General features: G+C 35.7%; 1 protein-coding gene across 1 annotated transcript in view; it reads left to right on the top strand.

The window, feature by feature from the left end:
- The first annotated feature begins 1,119 nt into the window (after window positions 1–1,119).
- The window catches only part of B4 (imaginal disc development protein B4), a 94,767-nt gene continuing 76,835 nt past the window's right edge, over window positions 1,120–19,051 (top strand). The window contains exon 1 of the mRNA XM_088239188.1: window positions 1,120–1,997. Within this exon, the coding sequence (XP_088095314.1) occupies window positions 1,214–1,997 (784 nt within the window). The 5' untranslated portion in view covers window positions 1,120–1,213. The remainder of the gene's footprint in view (window positions 1,998–19,051) is intronic.

Here is a 19,051-nt window from a genome sequence, read left to right as displayed (position 1 = left end):
AAACAAGATTAACATATGCTTCTATTACAAAAAAAGGATTTATTTGCAGTATACATGAAGGTAATATGATCATTCTTACGCTTCCGGAGGAGCTATTTACGGGATGTAATTATATAATGAATGACCGCAACGTTAGTGCTTCAAATATTTATTTATTAATGGACATTGTCCATGTATACAATTAATAGGGTTTAAATATTACAACAAAATAATAGTTAAAAACATTTTTAAAAAAGAAAAGAAGCATTGACAAACATAAGGGACATCGAGACAAGATCTGGATTATTTATTTAGTGCTCGTTTAAATCGCTGTAAACTTAAACCAAAAAAGTCCAGATCTTGTCTTGAGTTGACAATACGACAAAGACGGGTCATAGGAGAATTAAGGCCATAGTTTGTTCTATGCTGATCGATGAACAGTACTTCATTATTTCTCAACCTACGAGTCGGAATATTGAATTTTACTTGTCCCAGTAATGATGGAACATCGATTATACCATTTAGTATGCCGAACATATGTATGGAGTCAATATTAGTTCTACGTTTTTGTAGACTAGAAATATTTAACATTGACTCTATATCAGCATAAGAATAATTACCTCTCTCTAGTCCAAGCATCCACGCTACTTTTCGAAGCAAGCGATGTTGGTCTGATTCAATGTGATTTATGCGATTGACATAGAATGGAGACCAGACCACGGAGGCATATTCTAGAAAAGGGCGAACAGTTGAGCAATAAAGAGTTTTGATTGTACGGACATTAGTATAGTCAGCGGATATTCATTTAATGAAGCCAAGTAATTACTTGAAATTTCAGTGATTTATTTACTGTATTATCTATATGCTCGTTGTATGTCAGTTTATACTTTAAAACAATTCCTAAATCTCTAATGGACCTTACTACATTAATTTTGGAGTTTTCTATTAGGTTCTCGAAGGAAATCGGTTGTTTTGTTCTATGAAATGACATTATTTTGCACTTTTTATCATATGTTACAAGTAAACATATTGTAAGCGATGTTGGACTGATTCAATGTGATTCATGCGATTGACACAGAATGGAGATCAGTCTATATTATGTATGTCCAGTTAAATCTAATGTATATTTTTCTTTGTTGCAGATCCCTAGAAGTGTTTGTGAACCGCCCAGCGTGGAAGTGTCAGTGAAAATGATCAAATAACCCCCGTCGTGCGGTGCTCAGTTGTCGTCACCATGTTCCCCAACCGGACCATCTCCTCCGGAGACGGGAGCTTCCCCAGCTCGGGAGAACTGGGCAGGAACTCGTCCATGCCTTCCCTCAAGGGTCGTCCCCTGGTCTCGTCCCCCCACAAGTCTCCCAGATTCCCTCCGCACTTCCCTCCGCCCTGCAACCCGCACATCTTCGACGCGGCCAAGTTCGTCTGCGAGAAAGTCCCCGTGCACAGACCGCGCTACCTCGACAGGGACAGAGAAAAACACGTGACGAGGTGGTTGATGGAAGCCCAAGAGGCGCTGGAAAAGATGGAGCCGAAGAAAACCAAGCCGTCGACGAAAAAGAAACCGTTCCTGAGAAGATTTCACTCGCAAGAATCGAACAAAGATTTCATAACGAACCCTTTCGATAATACTTGGAATGAGAACTTCATTCTTTCGGACGGGTCGAATTCCAAAAAGACGAAAGCGCTTCTGAAGCGGTTTCAACCGACGACTCACGAGAACTTCGACGGAGGCACAGACCTTGGAAAAAACGACACATTCGATAGAAGCGAATCTAATGGAAGCCGTCTCGACGTCGATACTCCGAGCCCGCAGTCCACTGGGGTGTCCAAGAAACTGACTCCCAGGGAGTTTCTGGAGAGATATACCCTACCGAGGGTGGTGAACTTGGAGGGGGAGGAGCAGCCTTTGCTCTTGTATAAGCATATATCCAGCTATACGAGAGTGGAGGCAGTGCGGCTGGTCGGGAAGAAAGGAAAGCCTGTCGGGAAACCAATCTACATACCAGAAGGCTATCAAGGTAAGAAAATCATATATGTATATTTTAATAGAAATTAGACACAAACGCGCTGAGCAATCTCAGCATGATGCTATTGTCCTTATGTCTTGTACGTGCACATCTACACGAGGACAATGCGGCCATTCGTGTTTGTGGGGGGGATCAATTGTCTTCCGGAGATAGCCTGACCGTCTATCTTTAAGACGATTTCTTGGTTCGTTATCCTGTCCTTCAATTTTGTGTTCACTCGGGGACAATCGGTCCGATGCTGGGACGAGACAATATTGTATTGTCCTTGTATGAACGTTTCTTATCGATTATTTACTGAGTTCGTATCGAAGTTGGAAAGGAAAAAGTTTCAAAGCGACATGTAGCAACTTTGCAGAAGAGCCAATACATATTTGTTTTAATTGAAAAAAAAAATCATACATACCCATTGATATCTGACAAACCTCTGTTATCTGGTCTCCATATTATGGCGTTCACATAAAAATATTAAATCAGTTCAACATCGATTTTTAAGAAAGATAGGCTGGAGTTGGGCTTATCCGGAGACCAATATAAAGAATTAGAAACTACCTTAAATATATATTCTCTTCAAGACCGTCGAAATAAATCCCACCTTCTAGTCCCATTTAAAATTCTCACTCACTTTTTGATGCGCCTGAACTACTGAGCTTTATAAAATTAAATGTCCTAACTAGAAACCTCAGACAAAACTTACTTTTTCATACCGATAACCATAGAACTAACTATGGTTTCATTCTCCTGTGCCCAGAATTATTAGGTCTGCCAACAAACATACCAGTTTTGATTTCTTTGACAACAAGTTGTCTTCTTTAATACGATCACTGAATCAAATTCAATTATAAACACCTCTCTCCCGCTTCCACTCCTACCAAGTCTACTATATACTATTGTGTCTTTCTACTTTCTTTTATAATAATTTTCTATGTATACACACGCGTATGTCCTTAAAAATGCCAATTGGTCGTATATATAAATAAATTGAAATATAAATACTTATCATTTTGGTGTTATTCCTACATAATTAAAATAAAATACGAGATTCTTTATTAATGAAAAAAAAAAACTTTAATTGACTCTTCCCTTTGAAGGAAATACGTTGAGTTTTGTGATACCTTGTATTATTATGATGTATCATAAAAACGACGCTATATAATTTAGCGATTATAATTAAAATTACATATTTTAAGCGACGATTCAGTCACTACTGACGCGTTTATAACTTTATTACGGGCATTAACTTAATTATTTTAGAAAAAAAAAATACTGACAACAATCAATTGAAAGAGTTTCCTGATTTTTTTAGTCCATAGACTAAATTTTTCGGTTACATAATCTTATAGACTATTATTTCGCTCTCTGCACAAGTATTATTAGATAAATTCGGGAAAAAGATTATCTTTTCATATTTTTTTACGAAGATAAGAATCACATATCATTACTCCGAGTGTATAATATTAGGAATTAGCCTTCAAATTATAAGTGTTTTGCTCTTTGGAGGTCATCCTTAGACCGATTTTGGAATTTATATAATTTTTTACTTTAGCGTCAAAATCATTAAATTTACACGATGATTTTACTTCCTGTTGTTAAACTACGATACGTGAACACGGATAATGCGCAGTGATGGAAAAAAACGTTATATGTATTTTTTACCATATTGATAAATTTATTGCATACTAGTTTTTACCCGTGGTTCTGCTCACGTGGTATTTATTTTATTCATTTATTAATTCAATTTAATTTAATTAAATTAAATTTTATTTTATTTTATTTTATTTTATTTATTTTTATTTTGTTTTATTTTTTTTATTTTTTTTTTCATTTTTTTAATTTTATTTATTTTTATTTTATTTATATAATTTGTATTTTTTATGTTATTTAAATGATATTTTAAATTATTGACAGACGGGGGAGTGTTGGGACAGGGTGAACGGTGCACTGAAGTCTACTTTGGCAAACAAATGTTTATCGCCGGAGGCAAAACTAGCAGTTCACAATGGAGTTCTAGTGCCAACTCTAATGTATGGGAGCGAAGTATGGTATTGGAAAAATAATGATGAAAGTAGGTTAAATGCTGTCAGAATGCGAATCCTCTAGCGAATGTGTGGTAAAACGATGCACGATAGATGCTCAAATGTCGTGATACGTGAATTGTGTAAGGCTGGCACTTGCATTATCGACAGCAGCAAGAAAGGGGTGCTGCGTTGGTTTGGACATGTAGAGCGAATGGACAGCGAAAGAACGGCTAAAAGGATCTACGATGCGAATGTTGATGGATGCAGAAATCGAGAAAGACATGGCACGATCGAGTTCATCAAATACTTGAAGATGGACATGTCAAGAGTAGGAATAATCGGCGTGCGTTCATGAGAAGTGTAAATGTAGAGGAAGCGAGGTCTGTATGCAAAGAGAGTGATATATATTTATTTATTTTGTTCATTAACGCCCGAAAGGCATTTACAAAAAATAAAAATGAAATACATGCTAACATACTAAATAATAAACACAGAATATACTGAAAAAATACGAACAACTCCCTAGGGAAGAAATCCAGCCAGTCTGCAAGCATTTGGACATACTCAAACATTGTTGAATATATTAATTTATATAATCACTTTGTAAAGCTCCCTTGAGGTATTATATTACGAAAATGGCGCCCTATAAGTTATCCATAATAATAATAATCAGTGTTATTATTGTACACGTCAGGGTGAGTGAGGGTGTGTGTATATGTGTATGGGTGTGTGAGTATTGTATGTATGTGACAATGTGTAGTGAATATAAGTGGACTTATTGAATAATGATTATCAAAAATTATGTGTTTTTTTTCAAATCTTAATGAGGAAACCTACCAACCACCTTATCGATCGATTTAAAATTGTTAAGAACGCTCTGGTCTAAAATCCAAACTTAAAAATATGTAAAACATTTTAAAAAGTCATAAAAAAATAAAAATAATACTCATAAGTAAGTACTCACATACAAATATGATTACATTTATGTACGTTTAATATGTAAATAATTAGGATGATTCTTTTAGAACATCAATAATAACGTTATTTGTTCGTATAAAAATAAAAAGTTAAATATAAGCACAAGAGTTAGTCTCTTTTTTTGGAGAGTTACAGTAATAACATTCTCTAGATGTATAAAAGTAGATCTGTATAGATTTTTTTATAAATGAACCTTTTATGAAATTTAATAATAAAAAATGTAAAAAAATATGTAAATAAATTGAACTTCTTTTTGTACTGCCATACCGAGAAGTCAGTTGGGTAATTACAAATAAGGAATAAAACATTACAATTATCTCACAAATGAACTAAAAACGATTAAAATTAATATATCAGTAAATAAATATAAAGTAAATTTGATTTTTTTTTTGCCCGAGTAAAAGCCGCTGTCTTTTTTAATTAGTAGGTTCTACTGTAATATTATTTTCTGTTTTTATTTTTATTCTAATTATCATTTTTAAAAAAGAGTTGCCTTTTCATTCAATTAATTCAAAGCTCATTTTTCATTTTAATTTTCAACATACAAACATCAATCAATTGAAATATACATTTTTTTCAGAAAAAATCAATTTTTTTGGATTTTTGATTTTCTTCTCCGGCTATCCCTGTGCAAAAATGACGTCAATCAGTCGCTCCGTTGAGACGCGAAGGAAGGGACCGCTCCCAAAATCGGAGCCAAAAACAATGTAGCTCATTAAAATGAGAGCGCAATAATTGTGCAAGTTAACTCTCTCTCTCTCTCTCTCTTTGCTTAATGGGGTGCCACTAATGATGTCATAAGTACCAATTTTGATTCGTAATGTTTGCAAATTGCAACATATAACCCGCATATTGTTATACTCAGTCACCGCGCCTTACAGTATTGTGTGTAGACATATTATTATGTATGTATTAGTTACCGACCGAAACAAGATTTAAATAAGTTTAAAGTCTAAATTTTTTAGAAGGTAATATGGAAGTCTAAGCATTTACACAGCTGGTTTCAGTGGCCACTTTACACATTTTGTACCATTCACCATTCTGCCCATGTTTAAATATCCACATTTCCTCAACTCTTCCATCTGTCTTAAAAATGTTTTTCCTCTCTGTTGCAACAAATTTATATCTAAACTAGCGGTCCCGACAGACGTTGTCCTGCCAGAACGTTGGCTTGCCAGCTATTACCTTCAAAAAGACTTTTCATTGATAAGTAGGTACCTGGGTACTTATTTATGATTGAATTTCAAAACTAAAAATTATTCATATTCAAATATTGAATTAAGTAGGTACCTAGGTACTTGTTTATGGTTGAATTCCTAAACATAAAATAAATAATTTTTCAAATATGGCATTATTTTTGCAAACGTCAAACTCCGGTCTTCTCACCAACAAAAGGGTGTACTTATGTAGGAATACGATTTTTAAAAATGTATTAAATTCAATATTATTTTAGTATAACCAAAAATCCAATTAATGAGTAGAAATCAAAAGCAATTTAAGGAAAGAATCTTATTTATATTTATTTATTATATATATACGGCCTAAGCCAATTACAACAGTTACATGAAGAAACATAAATGCAAGAAACTGCATGACTTTTGGAAATCACCTAGACAGTACGCTTAACGATCGTCTGTATGTATCTACCGATCGACTACAAAGCCGGCTCCTATAACGTCTCGATACATACACTCGGAAAACAGGTGGAAAAAATATAATAACTAAATTATTTTTTTAGAGTGGTAACTTTCTGACGCATATAATCTGTATCTGACGCGTTGATACTCTTATTTGTTAATAGGAGAGAACCTAGCGACATTATTTTCACATTTAGGCGTTCGTTTTACTAAAGTGACAGTTAAGTCAGAATTTAATTCGACTTCAAAACTTACTTATTTCTCTCTCATATTTTTAATAGGCTTTTAAGAAAAAAAGTGCCAACCTCAAAACAATTGAACATTTTAATAAATCATAATTAAAGGAAAAATTGCTTGGTGAAACAAAACTTTTGACACTTTCAATACGTAGATAAACGTATCGAGGGGTTCTAGACCCGTCGGTATAAAATTATGTACTTACATCAAAACTTGATGGAGGGGGTATCGGTACTATACCTTTGTAGTCGGTCGGGAGACTTTTATCTCCAACTATGACGTCATACTGAAGCTATGTTATTTTAGAGCGTAGATATGTGTACCGTGACGTACGCTTCCCCTTGTTTCATATCGATCTACCTACCCAAAACTTGAATGTGGGGGGTCGGTAGTATATCTTTATAATCGCTAGAGGGAATTTATCTTCAACTATGCCGTCAAGGTGAAGGTATGACGTCTTTATCTTCCCATCATAATCTAGGATCTGGGCTTGGATGAGGAGACTTAGCAAAATGTTAACTCTCGCCTTCCACACAGTAGCCAGGCTCTTTATAGACCCGGGCTTGGAGGGCGATAACTATTCACGGGGACCCGTCGCAATAGATCTTCACAGGTCGCAGCGACGCCAGGAGCTTGCATAGCACTGACTCCGACTTCTAATAATAAGAATAATATTACAAAGTATAATATTAACAAATTAATTATATTACTAGGAGTTTCTACAACTCAATTAGAGACTAAAGTAAAATTAACAAAGAAACAAAGCAAGTTGAACATATTAATAATATATCACAACAAAATATAAACCAAAAAATTTGAACAGTTTCTAACACAAACCATTTTCTCTCGAATCCGTTTTGAAACTGACATTATAAATATAACATGTTTATTTTCTTGGCTAGTTGGAAGAAATTGTCATTTGGCAATAAGCGCGTCAATGTACAAATCTTTATTATGTAGTCAAATAAATACGTGGAAAGGAAACGCGGTCTGATGTTTCTTTATACGAACGTATTCCCGTATTTTATCCCTAAGATTATGGCACCAGAGCAGTGATTTTTTTCACACACCATAGATATTTACCATTAACGTGTACTTCTGAGTTTTTCATTTTGTACTGTTTGAACCTAGCCGCGGAAATTGGAACAATTCAACTTTACATATTATAAGTGAGAAACGATGTCATTTTGAAGGCAACCGGAATCAATGGTGATCGGTGTTAAGTAAATAACAGCATTTATCGATACTATTCCTGGCCGATTACCTTTCTTTCCCATCCTTCCTTTGACTCATCCTTATGGTACCTACCTAACGTCAAGATAGAAGAGATTCAAAATTAGAAGTTTCGGATTTAGAACAAAAACCAAACAACATTTTTGACCTCACTTAAAATCGGATAAAAAGTGGTTGGAACCGTCGCGCGCCGTGGAAAACACTGTTACATTTTATAGTTAATTTTGTCATCCAGTGACAGAAATTGAAGAACATTAACACCATATTAAAGGTAGGTGTCCATTCCATGTTCCTATCCTTTCTTCAAATATTTCCCAATCACAAAACTGAATGAAATTCGTTTTTCATTAACAGTTTGCCTTTTCGTTAACAGTCTGAGAACGTCTGTTTGAGGTTTCCAGTCGTTAGCGCCGTGTTGCCTCACTGTGTTTGCAGGCCTGTCACCTGGAGTTTGATGTGTCCAGTGTTGCGAGTGCCCATAACCCCCACTTTTCATGATAAATCACAGTATAATCTATTTGTGTTAAATCTATCAATGTTTCCAATAAAAAATCGCGTGCTTATTGGAACATCGTAAAAATATTGCTACTTCGGACCTTGGGTACCGCGCACTGGGTACACTCGGCGTACTTGCCACTACTAAAAACGAAGGCCAGACGTGCTCCGAGTACCTTTTCCCAAACTCAAGTCACTAGAATTTTTCATACGCATCACCGAAGAATGTTATTACTAGATAAATGTGAATCATTGGCTACACAGTAAGCAGTGTAATGATTTTATGCGCACGTGTTTTTATTACCAAGTGGTGACCGATCAAAACGAGATTTTCAGACGAAATCGAATTTTTTCTAGTGCCGATCTATACCGAAACCGAAGCGACTCCTTCCACAAATACAATAGTTAGTTAGTACTAAATGCACTCTTGTACAAGCATTACTACTACCCATTCTAGATTACGCTGATGTTTCCATGACTGATTTAAGCTGTGAGCAACTCGATAAACTTGAACGACTTCAGAATACATGCATAAGGTACATTTTTGGTCTTAGGAAATATGACCACATTTCTGATTATCGTAGGCAACTGAAATGGCTCAAAATTAGACAGCGGAGAGACTATCACTCCCTCTCACTTCTGTTCAATGTACTTCATAGTCCTAACGCTCCTATATACCTGTGTGAAAAATTTCAACGCTTATCAGTTCATGGTTTACCTCTTCGTTCTCATTCTCAAGGCACTCTCTTAATACCCATACACAATTCCTCTTTCTTCTCTAACTCATATAGTGTCCATGCGGCTCGACTGTGGAATCATCTCCCACCCACCATCAAAGATGTTACTACATTATCTCTGTTTAAATCACGTCTGAAGAAACATCTCCTTTCTCTTCCTTAATCTCTCCTCCTTTCCTTTTTCCTCTTTCCGCTTTTTTCCTTTTTCCCATTGAGTAATAGTTTTGATTTAAGGTAATTTAAACAAATACGTTTATTTCTATTTTTATATATTTTTCACTTTTTAATCTTTTTTTTTTTTTTTTTTCTATTGAATTTGTTCTGTAACTTGAATTATAAAAATAAAACTTTTATTTTATTGGTTGGTTGGAAGAAATTGCCATTTGGCAATAAGCCCGCCAATGTACAAATAACATTATGTACAAAAAGTTAAATAAATAAATAAAAATAGTTACTAGATACCAGTGGCGAGCCGTGATTTATTTTATGGGTAATCTATTAAAAATTTTCATTAATTTTACTACATATAAGTACTTACATGACGTGTAAGGAATATAATTATAAATGACTTTTTTTTGTGGTTCTGTGAAAATCAACTCAAACAACAATTATGATAAACCACGCGTTAAACGTAGCTTTATTCTACACTATTTTAATACAATAAACAAACAAACAAACAAACCATCACGCCGTTTCCCCGTAAGGGTAGGCAGAGGGGATAGAACGCCACAACACTCTATCTTTGCACACAGATCTCGCTTCCTCTACATTCATACATCTTCTCATGCACGCGCGCCGATTATTCCGACTTTTGACATGTCCATCTTTAAGTATTTGTTGGATTTGGTCGTGTCATGTCTTTCTCGGTCTTCCTTTATTTCTGCATCCATCAACATTCGCATTGTAAATATTCTTAGCCGTTCTCTCGCTGTCCATTCGTTCTACATGTCCAAACCAGCGCAGAGCTCCTTTCTTGATTTGGTCGATAATGCTTGTCTCAGCCTTACGTAATGTGCATCTATCGTACATAGTTTTACCACACATTCGCCTGAGAGATCGCATTTCGACAGCATTCAGCCTACTTTCATCCCTGTTTTTCCAAGTCCATACTTCGCTCCCATACATCAGGGACGGGACCAGGACTCCGTTGTGAACTGCCAATTTTGCCTCTTGTGACGAGCATTTATTTGCCAAGGTCGATTTAAGTGCACCGTTCACTCTGTTCCCGGCACTCACCCTCCTTTCAATATCTTTCTCAGTCATTCCATCCCTAGTGAACATACTTCCCAGATACACAAATTCCTCTACTTGTTTTAGTATAACTCCATTCACAGTGATTTCACATTTAGTCATACTTTCATTTCTTTCAAAAACCATCACATTCGATTTATCGACATTCATCAGCAAATCGCTTCTCTTGCATACATCGTAGACCTTTGTTACCAAGAATTGCAGTTCCTCTTTGTTGTTAGCAAGGAGTACAGCATCGTCAGCATACAAAAGACAATTGACTTTTAAATCACCCATTTTTGCTCCTATTCTTAAGCCTTTCAGTTCTTTCATGCAGTTATCGATATACACGTTGAACACTTAATACAACAATAATACAATACTTGTTAATACAATACTTGTACAAAAGTTTATTAACAAATACCACAATGACATTCCGCAGATATTTAAATTATGATCTGTCATTGACAGTACTGTCAAGACTTGAGCACTGGCCGATTTATTTTAAAATGAATAATGCCTAAAATGGCCACTGCGAACGCCACCTGTCCTATGTGATACATAATATGTCGACGGTATCAAAGAAAAATAGTCCTTCGGAAATAATGTTCGAAATACTAGTTTCCAAATAGAGAATCTTCTAAAAATATTTGTAATCTGCAAGTTTGTTTTAGCACTAAAAAAGCCGACTTGGGTTAAAGACGAAAAATACAGTGTACTTTTTTGTATGGAAGAATAAGCTGAGGTAATCGGCTAGTTTCATCGTTCAGTAAGAATGGGCTGGGCGCACTTCATAGATATTTTTTTGTAGAAATATATAAACGGCGATTTATAATAAATAACAATTACTTTATTTATTTTCCCATAAACACGGTTACTATTATTATTATTAAAAGTCAAATATAATGGTAAGCTGTGCATAATCGCTCACTGTGACGATTCGCCCCTGCTAGATACTCCACCCTGATGCTGCAAAAACAATTAAAAATTCATACAACTTTCGGTCAAAGAGGATTTATTAGTGTATACACGGCACAAATGCCTTTTATAAACATAATCATAAATACAATTAACATACAGTGTTCTATTACAAAATTATGAAATAAGTGAAGGTATGGCTTCCGTATTATCCGAATGTAATCGCCCCCCTGATAATCAATTCGAGACACGTGGTCCTTGTTTCATTGTGTTGTGTTGAACGACAATGTACAATCAGACTGCACTGCTTCACTGCGCAATGAAAGCTTTCTCCTTGTTGTGACAATGCGGGCCCTTTATGGGAAGATGTAAAACACGTGTGGATTACTCATGGCCCATTGGCTTCTAGAAGTAGCTGGTACATTATTGTAACAATAACGCACAAGTCTGACTCGAGACAAAATATTTTGCAATGTCTTGCTAAAACCACCTCCGTCGGATAAATATCTGTATTATGACTAATGTATTCAACGGAGGCTCTGTTGTATACAATCAATGTATACATATACCGGCTCGAAGGACCACAAAGAGGAATGTTTGGTCAGTTCAATGCCTTTCAGGCATTGAGCACTGATAACAGCGGGATTTAGAGCTTTAGTGGACTGTATGGAAATTGTAACTCACTTTTAAAGTTCTTCCGATTGTTTCTTATATGAAGCACTTCACTATTGCTGCAGCACGGATACCGGTATCGTGTAGATGATGATGAACTGTATAATTTAGCTGTTTATATAACACTCACTTCACTTTGTACGAATATGCTGACGCAGTATATGATAAAGATTTATCAGAGAGGCAACTTTTCATATGTGACTTGCTCACAGGACGGTAAAAGCACAAGAATTTGAAATAGAAAGGATTTGGGTAGGAACGGGATATTTACAGTCTTATATGAGTTGCCAGTATAGAAAATGTAAATTCAGTACGTAACATACATACAATAAAAATTGTGACGCGTATTTAAAAGGCCCATTTCTTTATGATTGCTTCTAGTTGTTGATTTATTTATTTACACGAAGCTCACTTAATGCTTCAGGATTTGACGCTCTATAGTTTGAGGGTTATAATATATAACTCGAAGTCGAAAAGATTAAAAGTTGTTAGGGCTCTAGTCGGTACTCGCAAAGGTTCGCCTTCGACCTAATAAAGCAAAGCCGAAATCAAGGGACGGTTATCACTAGAGCCCTCCCAGGGCACTGCAGATTGAACAACACCATGCTAGAATGAACCTTTCTGAAACTTCTAGATGTAGGTTCTGCAGTGCAGATGAAGAAACACCTACACACGTTCTATGTGAATGTGATGCTTTGCATCATAAAAGAAGCCTCATCCTCGGGGGACCACTGGTCAAACCTGAAGCTGTGAAAGAGCTCGCTCTTTGCCTAATAGCCCGATACTTTACGGATCTGGGCTTGGAGGGGGAGATTTAGCAAAATGTAAACTCTCGCCTTCCACACAGTAGCCAGGCTCTCAAGCTCAGTTGCTCTCCGAGGTCGACAGCTGCCCATGCGACGATGAAACTCCTCAAGATGTCACTCGCCTGTTGATGCATTGCCCCTTTTTCAGCTTTCAAAGACGACAGCTGGAGGCGCGATGCAGAAGCCTGGGTGAAGATCTTTGCGACATCCCATCGGTGATGGGTAGTAAAGAACTCACACGAGAGGCAGGATCATACATGATAAATATAGTGCAAGCAATTGGTAAAATAATCCAAAGTAGGGAACAAAATGCCGAACACTCTTCTAGAGGAACGGAAGGCCGGTTGATTACTGTCAACAGGCCGGCTTCTCCTGAAGAGTTTTAAGTGGTTTCCTCTCCACATGAGTAAATGCTGAGAAGTACCTGATTGGTCCACGTTAAAATATCCTTCCTGATTCCAACAGTTTAGCTGAAATAATGTAAAACGATAGCAGAAAAATCCTCTTTTTGAAATATAAACCTTGTATATTATAAGCAAGGTAAAAAATAATGCAACTCCCATATTTTTTTTTTTAAAGTAGTCAGGCTCTTTACAGACCTGGGCTTGGAGGGCGAGAACTATTCACGGATACCAGTCACAATAGATCTTCACAGGTCGCAGTGACGTCAGGAGCTTGCATAGCACCGACCCCGACTTCTGAGAATAAGGATAATATAATAAAGTATTATTGAAATGAATTATATTACTAGGAGTTACTACAACTCGACTGGCGAAATTGTACCTACAGGTTTCGAGCCCGCAGGTGTTACTATCGTATTGTTAGCTACCGGGTAGATAACTTTTTACGGTGACGTATCTTAATTAGCTAAATGGTTATAGCAGATAAGACGCGTAGAAAGTGTCGCATTTCCTATCGAGGAATTCCTGCCGGCAGCGCGAGCGATCCTGATAAGGATTTGACCCCAATACTCACGCGTACGAGGTTAGCCGTGTTAGGAAACAGTGGCGGAAGCCGTAATGGCGGCGGGCGGCTGGCAGTGGGTTAAACATTATGCTTATGACGCTCAGTGATTAGATAACGACATTATTGTTTTCTTTTGTTAAACCCCTTTTTGAGCAGACACCGCATCAGCGTTGCCAGATCTACCGATTTTTCAGTAGATCTACCGATTTTGGGAGCAATAAATCTAAAATTATACCGATTTTTATGATTACCTTGTTTTTTCTACAAAACAAAATTTCAATGCAAATAAAACGAATTCATATTATAATAATTTATTGCTTGTTTGTTCACTTCGATTGCCATCAGTTGCTTATTTAAAAAAACTGCTTATCTATCGTACATAAGTAAACAATGAATGATATATTAATTATGGAATTGGCTAGTATTGTTGAATATAATATGGTAAAATAAATCATGGCATAGAATTTCATGACATTATTGAAAAATGTATATATGTCTTTTTTATGAAGTGAAATGTAGAGGGATCACTTTTCATATTGAAAATAATATAAATGGTTTTATCTTCAGTTAAATATCTATTTAAATTTAGTTGCTCATTGTTTTAATAATTTGTTCAGTACTTCAGCAGTTAGCAGTTTTTATTAAGTTTTAAGTTGCACTGAAAGAACTTTAAAACGTTAATTATTTCCTTGTTTGACAATAAAAATACTATATATTTTGATAAAATTGTGTCATTCATTCAATAAAATAATATTTTGAATTTTAATCTATGTATTATATTATTATTTTTTATAAGAACCAACTGAAATATTTCTTTTCTTAAATGAATATTTGAGTATTGAAATGAAATATTGTAATTTACATTTTTTTGTAAGAAAAAGAAGACATTATAAATCACTATATTTTGGTGATTCACTTATTGCAGTCCTTTTGGTTTTCAATTGTCCATTTACCAAGCGTTTTCAACTATTTAAAGCAACAGCTTTAGGCGAAACGGCGCTTTAATTTCGAACAACTGTCAAATTTATTTTTGCCTCCTACCCCCTCTCCCGAATCTACCGAAATCTACCGATTTATATTTCTGAATCTACCTTTTTTCGCTTGATCGGGTCTGGCAACGCTGCACCGCATTCAACAGGCCTATTTCAGACGGATCGGATCGAACAAATCCTCTTCTTCTTTTTTCCACATCCGCTCCTGTGTAATAGACTTGGATCAATAGTTGGTAAAATGTATATATTGAAAAATTATGTCCCTGAAAGACAAAACGAACAAACAAACCATCACGCCGTTTCCCCGTAAGGGTAGGCAGAGAGGATAGAACGCCACAACACTCTATCTTTGCATACAGATCTCGCTTCCTCTACATTCATACATCTTCTCATGCACGCGCGCCGATTATTCCGACTTTTGACATGTCCATCTTTAAGTATTTGTTGGATTTGGTCATGCCATGTCTTTCTCGGTCTTCCTCTATTTCTGCATCCATCAACATTCGCATTGTAAATATTCTTAGCCGTTCTCTCGCTGTCCATTCGTTCTACATGTCCAAACCAGCGCAGAGCTCCTTTCTTGATTTTGTCGATAATGCTTGTCTCAGCCTTACATAATGTACGGATCTCAACATTTGTGCATCTATCGTACATAGTTTTACCACACATTCGCCTGAGAGATCGCATTTTGACAGCATTCAGCCTACTTTCATCCCTGTTTTTCCAAGTCCATACTTCGCTCCCATACATCAAGGACGGGACCAGGACTCCGTTGTGAACTGCCAATTTTGCCTCTTGTGACGAGCATTTATTTGTCAAGGTCGATTTAAGTGCACCGTTCACTCTGTTCCCGGCACTCACCCTCCTTTCAATATTTTTCTCAGTCATTCCATCCCTAGTGAACATACTTCCCAGATACACAAATTCCTCTACTTGTTTTAGTATAACTCCATTCACAGTGATTTCACATTTAGTCATACTTTCATTTCTTTCAAAACGCTATAACCTCATGGGCTTTTTCCAGTATTACAAACATATAACTTGTTGAGAACTTACAAAATTCAATGATCAAATTATTAATTTAAAATAATATTTTATCAGCGACACGATCTTCCAATATCCTTATTGTATAAATGTATAAATATTTTATCCGTTGGAGCTTTATTATGGTCCAAGCTGGTTTTTCAGCATGCGTCTCTATCCGAATATAGAAATAAATTGGAGCACGAATATAATACTCGGTTCACTAGTGTAGATGGACTAGCTCTCCCAAAATTCAATAATAAATACGGGAAAAGAACACTGAGTTCAATATACTAAAAATGTATATGTTAATTTTTGTATGCTTTTGATAAATAAAAAAAACTGGTCGATTTTTTAAAGGCTGGCGCGTTCGCAATACTTACATAAACGCATTGTTTAGTATCTGTGAATAAGCTCATGATATGACATCGTACGGCATACGCATTATGAAAATAATCTCTGTCCCTCGCGCTTAGACGCGCTTATGAGCGTGACATAGACTACTATTGCTTCGTTAGTTGCTAATGATATTGTAATATAATATACACAGGATGCTTCTGCGTTCGTCTGAATTTCGCTGCGATTCTTAATAGTAAAAATATAAAATGTATTCGATGTACATGTATTATTGAGGTGATTTTCACAAAAATGGCGCTATATAAATTATCCAAACAATATTATTATTATTATTATTATTATTAAGCTATGGATTAAAAGCACTGGTCTATAAATATATATTTTATAAGATATACATATGTATGTTGAAAATAAAATATTAAAACTAGACAACTTAGAAATCATAGAAATTAAAAAAAGCGATTCATAATAAGAAAACAATAATTAATAACCATATTTTTAATAACATATATTTACAAGAAAAACGGTAAAATATTAAAAATTATATGTTCAAGATGCTTATTCTCTGGATCAACTAACATTATACTAAAGAAATATTCCACGAATCACTACTTATGACACCAAAGCAATTCTACGCTAAAACAATACTCACTTACAGATTCAAAAACTACTCTCACTCAAATGAAAAACATAACCCCTACAATACATCACATACAAATAATATAATCACTAGATCCTCAACACAAAGACAACTTAAACAAATACAAACTAATACCACTTTCGGACTAAGGGATTTTGAGTATTATTCTATTAAAATCTATAACCTAATTTCACTATCTATTAAAACAATTAGTCACTAGAAAATGTTCAAAAATGCTATAAAAAAATGGATAGTGGAACTAGGTAGAAGTAAAATGGATTGTCTCATTCGCCCAAACCAATATTGAATCAACTGCTCCACAAGTGTATAGCTTATGTTAGGTTTTTGTTCTTTCATTGTGCGTTTTTTAATACATATAAATAAACAATATTTTGAGTTTGTCCAAATTTTTGTAGACAAGGACTGGATTCAACTCCCCGGGGAGCTGTTGACATTAACGTATTACAACTGAGATGAAAAACATTTTAGAGAAGGTAATAAAGAATGACAGATCATAAGCCCTGTTGATGCCTAGAATGAAGTCGTATTTGCAACATTTTAGCTGGAGTATTTCTGGTACCTACCTCCATCAAAAAAAGTCGAGAACTTTTGTCATCTTCAGGCTCAGGAACGTCAAAAATATATTTTTTAAAAAGGCCGGGGAAAAATTTGAGGAGTGATGTAGGTAACCAAACGCGGAAATTAATGCATGAAAACGCGCTAATCACCACTCCGCGAACCAGACAAGACGAAGCATAACGCAATGATAATTAATTAGCTGTAATTTCGCAAATTCAACTTCTGATCAGTTTCAAGTTAGTCTGCTTTCTCGAATCATAAAGAACACGCGTTATGTGTATCGCTGCGTTTATTCAAATATTACAATATTTGAGTTTAATAAGTTACAACAGAGATGGAGAACAGTTTAAAGAAGGGAATATTTATTTATTTATTTATTTACACCGCAAGACAAAAAAAATTACGAGTTTACCTGCTACCGCGCCCCTTGACTTTACTGAACCCTTTTTCTAAGAAATCCTTTATCGATACCTCTTTCTTTTGTTTAATAAATTAAGGACACTATGTGTCACCTTTCTACAATATTTACATTTTAAAATGTCTCAACAGTCTTGTTTTACCCGCGTTTGAGTGAACATAACACAACAATCATGGAAAGTGCAAAGCAAATGTCGATTGCGATAAAATCCAAAATAATCACATTGTCGCAAGAAAACATATCTAATTGTGAAATATCTCGTCGAGTTGGGTATTCAGAAGGTGCAGTGAGGTTTTTATTAAAAAAAATCCAAGAAACTGGATCCATAGAACGGAAAAAAGGAAGCGGACGGGGGCGCGTGACATCTGCCCGAGATGATCGCTTAATAAAAAAAATTGTTATGCGCGATCGATTTTTAACGGCACCTGAAATACACGCAGAGGTGCAGTCTACCAGCACATCAACATTTTCAGTAAAAACAGTGTCCAGGCGGCTGTTGGAGCATGGTTTCCAAGCACGGAGTCCCGCAAAGAAACCATTACTCACGGACAAAATGAAGAAGGCTAGACTGGATTGGGCGAAAGAGCACCAGAATTGGACCTTGGAGGATTGGCAAAATGTTGTTTTCTCTGATGAATCAAAATTCAACCTTTTTGGTCCAGACGGCAGAAAGATAGTTCGACGAAAACGTGGGGAAAGATATCATCCGTCGTGCGTCACTCGAACCGTTAAACATTCACCCTACGTGATGATTTGGGGGTGCATGACAGCATACGGTTTAGGACCTCTAAATTTTGTACAGGGTACGATGAATGCCATTCAGTACAAAAAAGTGTTAAAAAAACATATTATTCCAACAATCGAGGACATTACGCAGTATACCGCGGACCCAATTTTTCAGGACGATTCTGCGCCGTGCCATAGAGCCCGCACTGTGAGTACAAATATATATTTTTTTTAATGCATTTTGTGACCACATGATAAATAATTTATTGTTTTTTTATAGATCAATGAATTCAAGGAGAAAATTGGCTTAAAATCGTTGACGTGGCCCGGGAATAGCCCTGATTTGAACCCGATAGAAAATTTATGGGCGATTATGAAAAAAAAAG

Source organism: Micrasema longulum, unplaced genomic scaffold (genome assembly GCF_059751315.1).
Source record: "Micrasema longulum isolate JH-2025_06_02 unplaced genomic scaffold, ASM5975131v1 h1tg002088l, whole genome shotgun sequence".
Taxonomy (NCBI): Eukaryota; Metazoa; Arthropoda; class Insecta; order Trichoptera; family Brachycentridae; genus Micrasema; species Micrasema longulum.
This window is presented reverse-complemented; position numbering and strand designations above follow the sequence as displayed.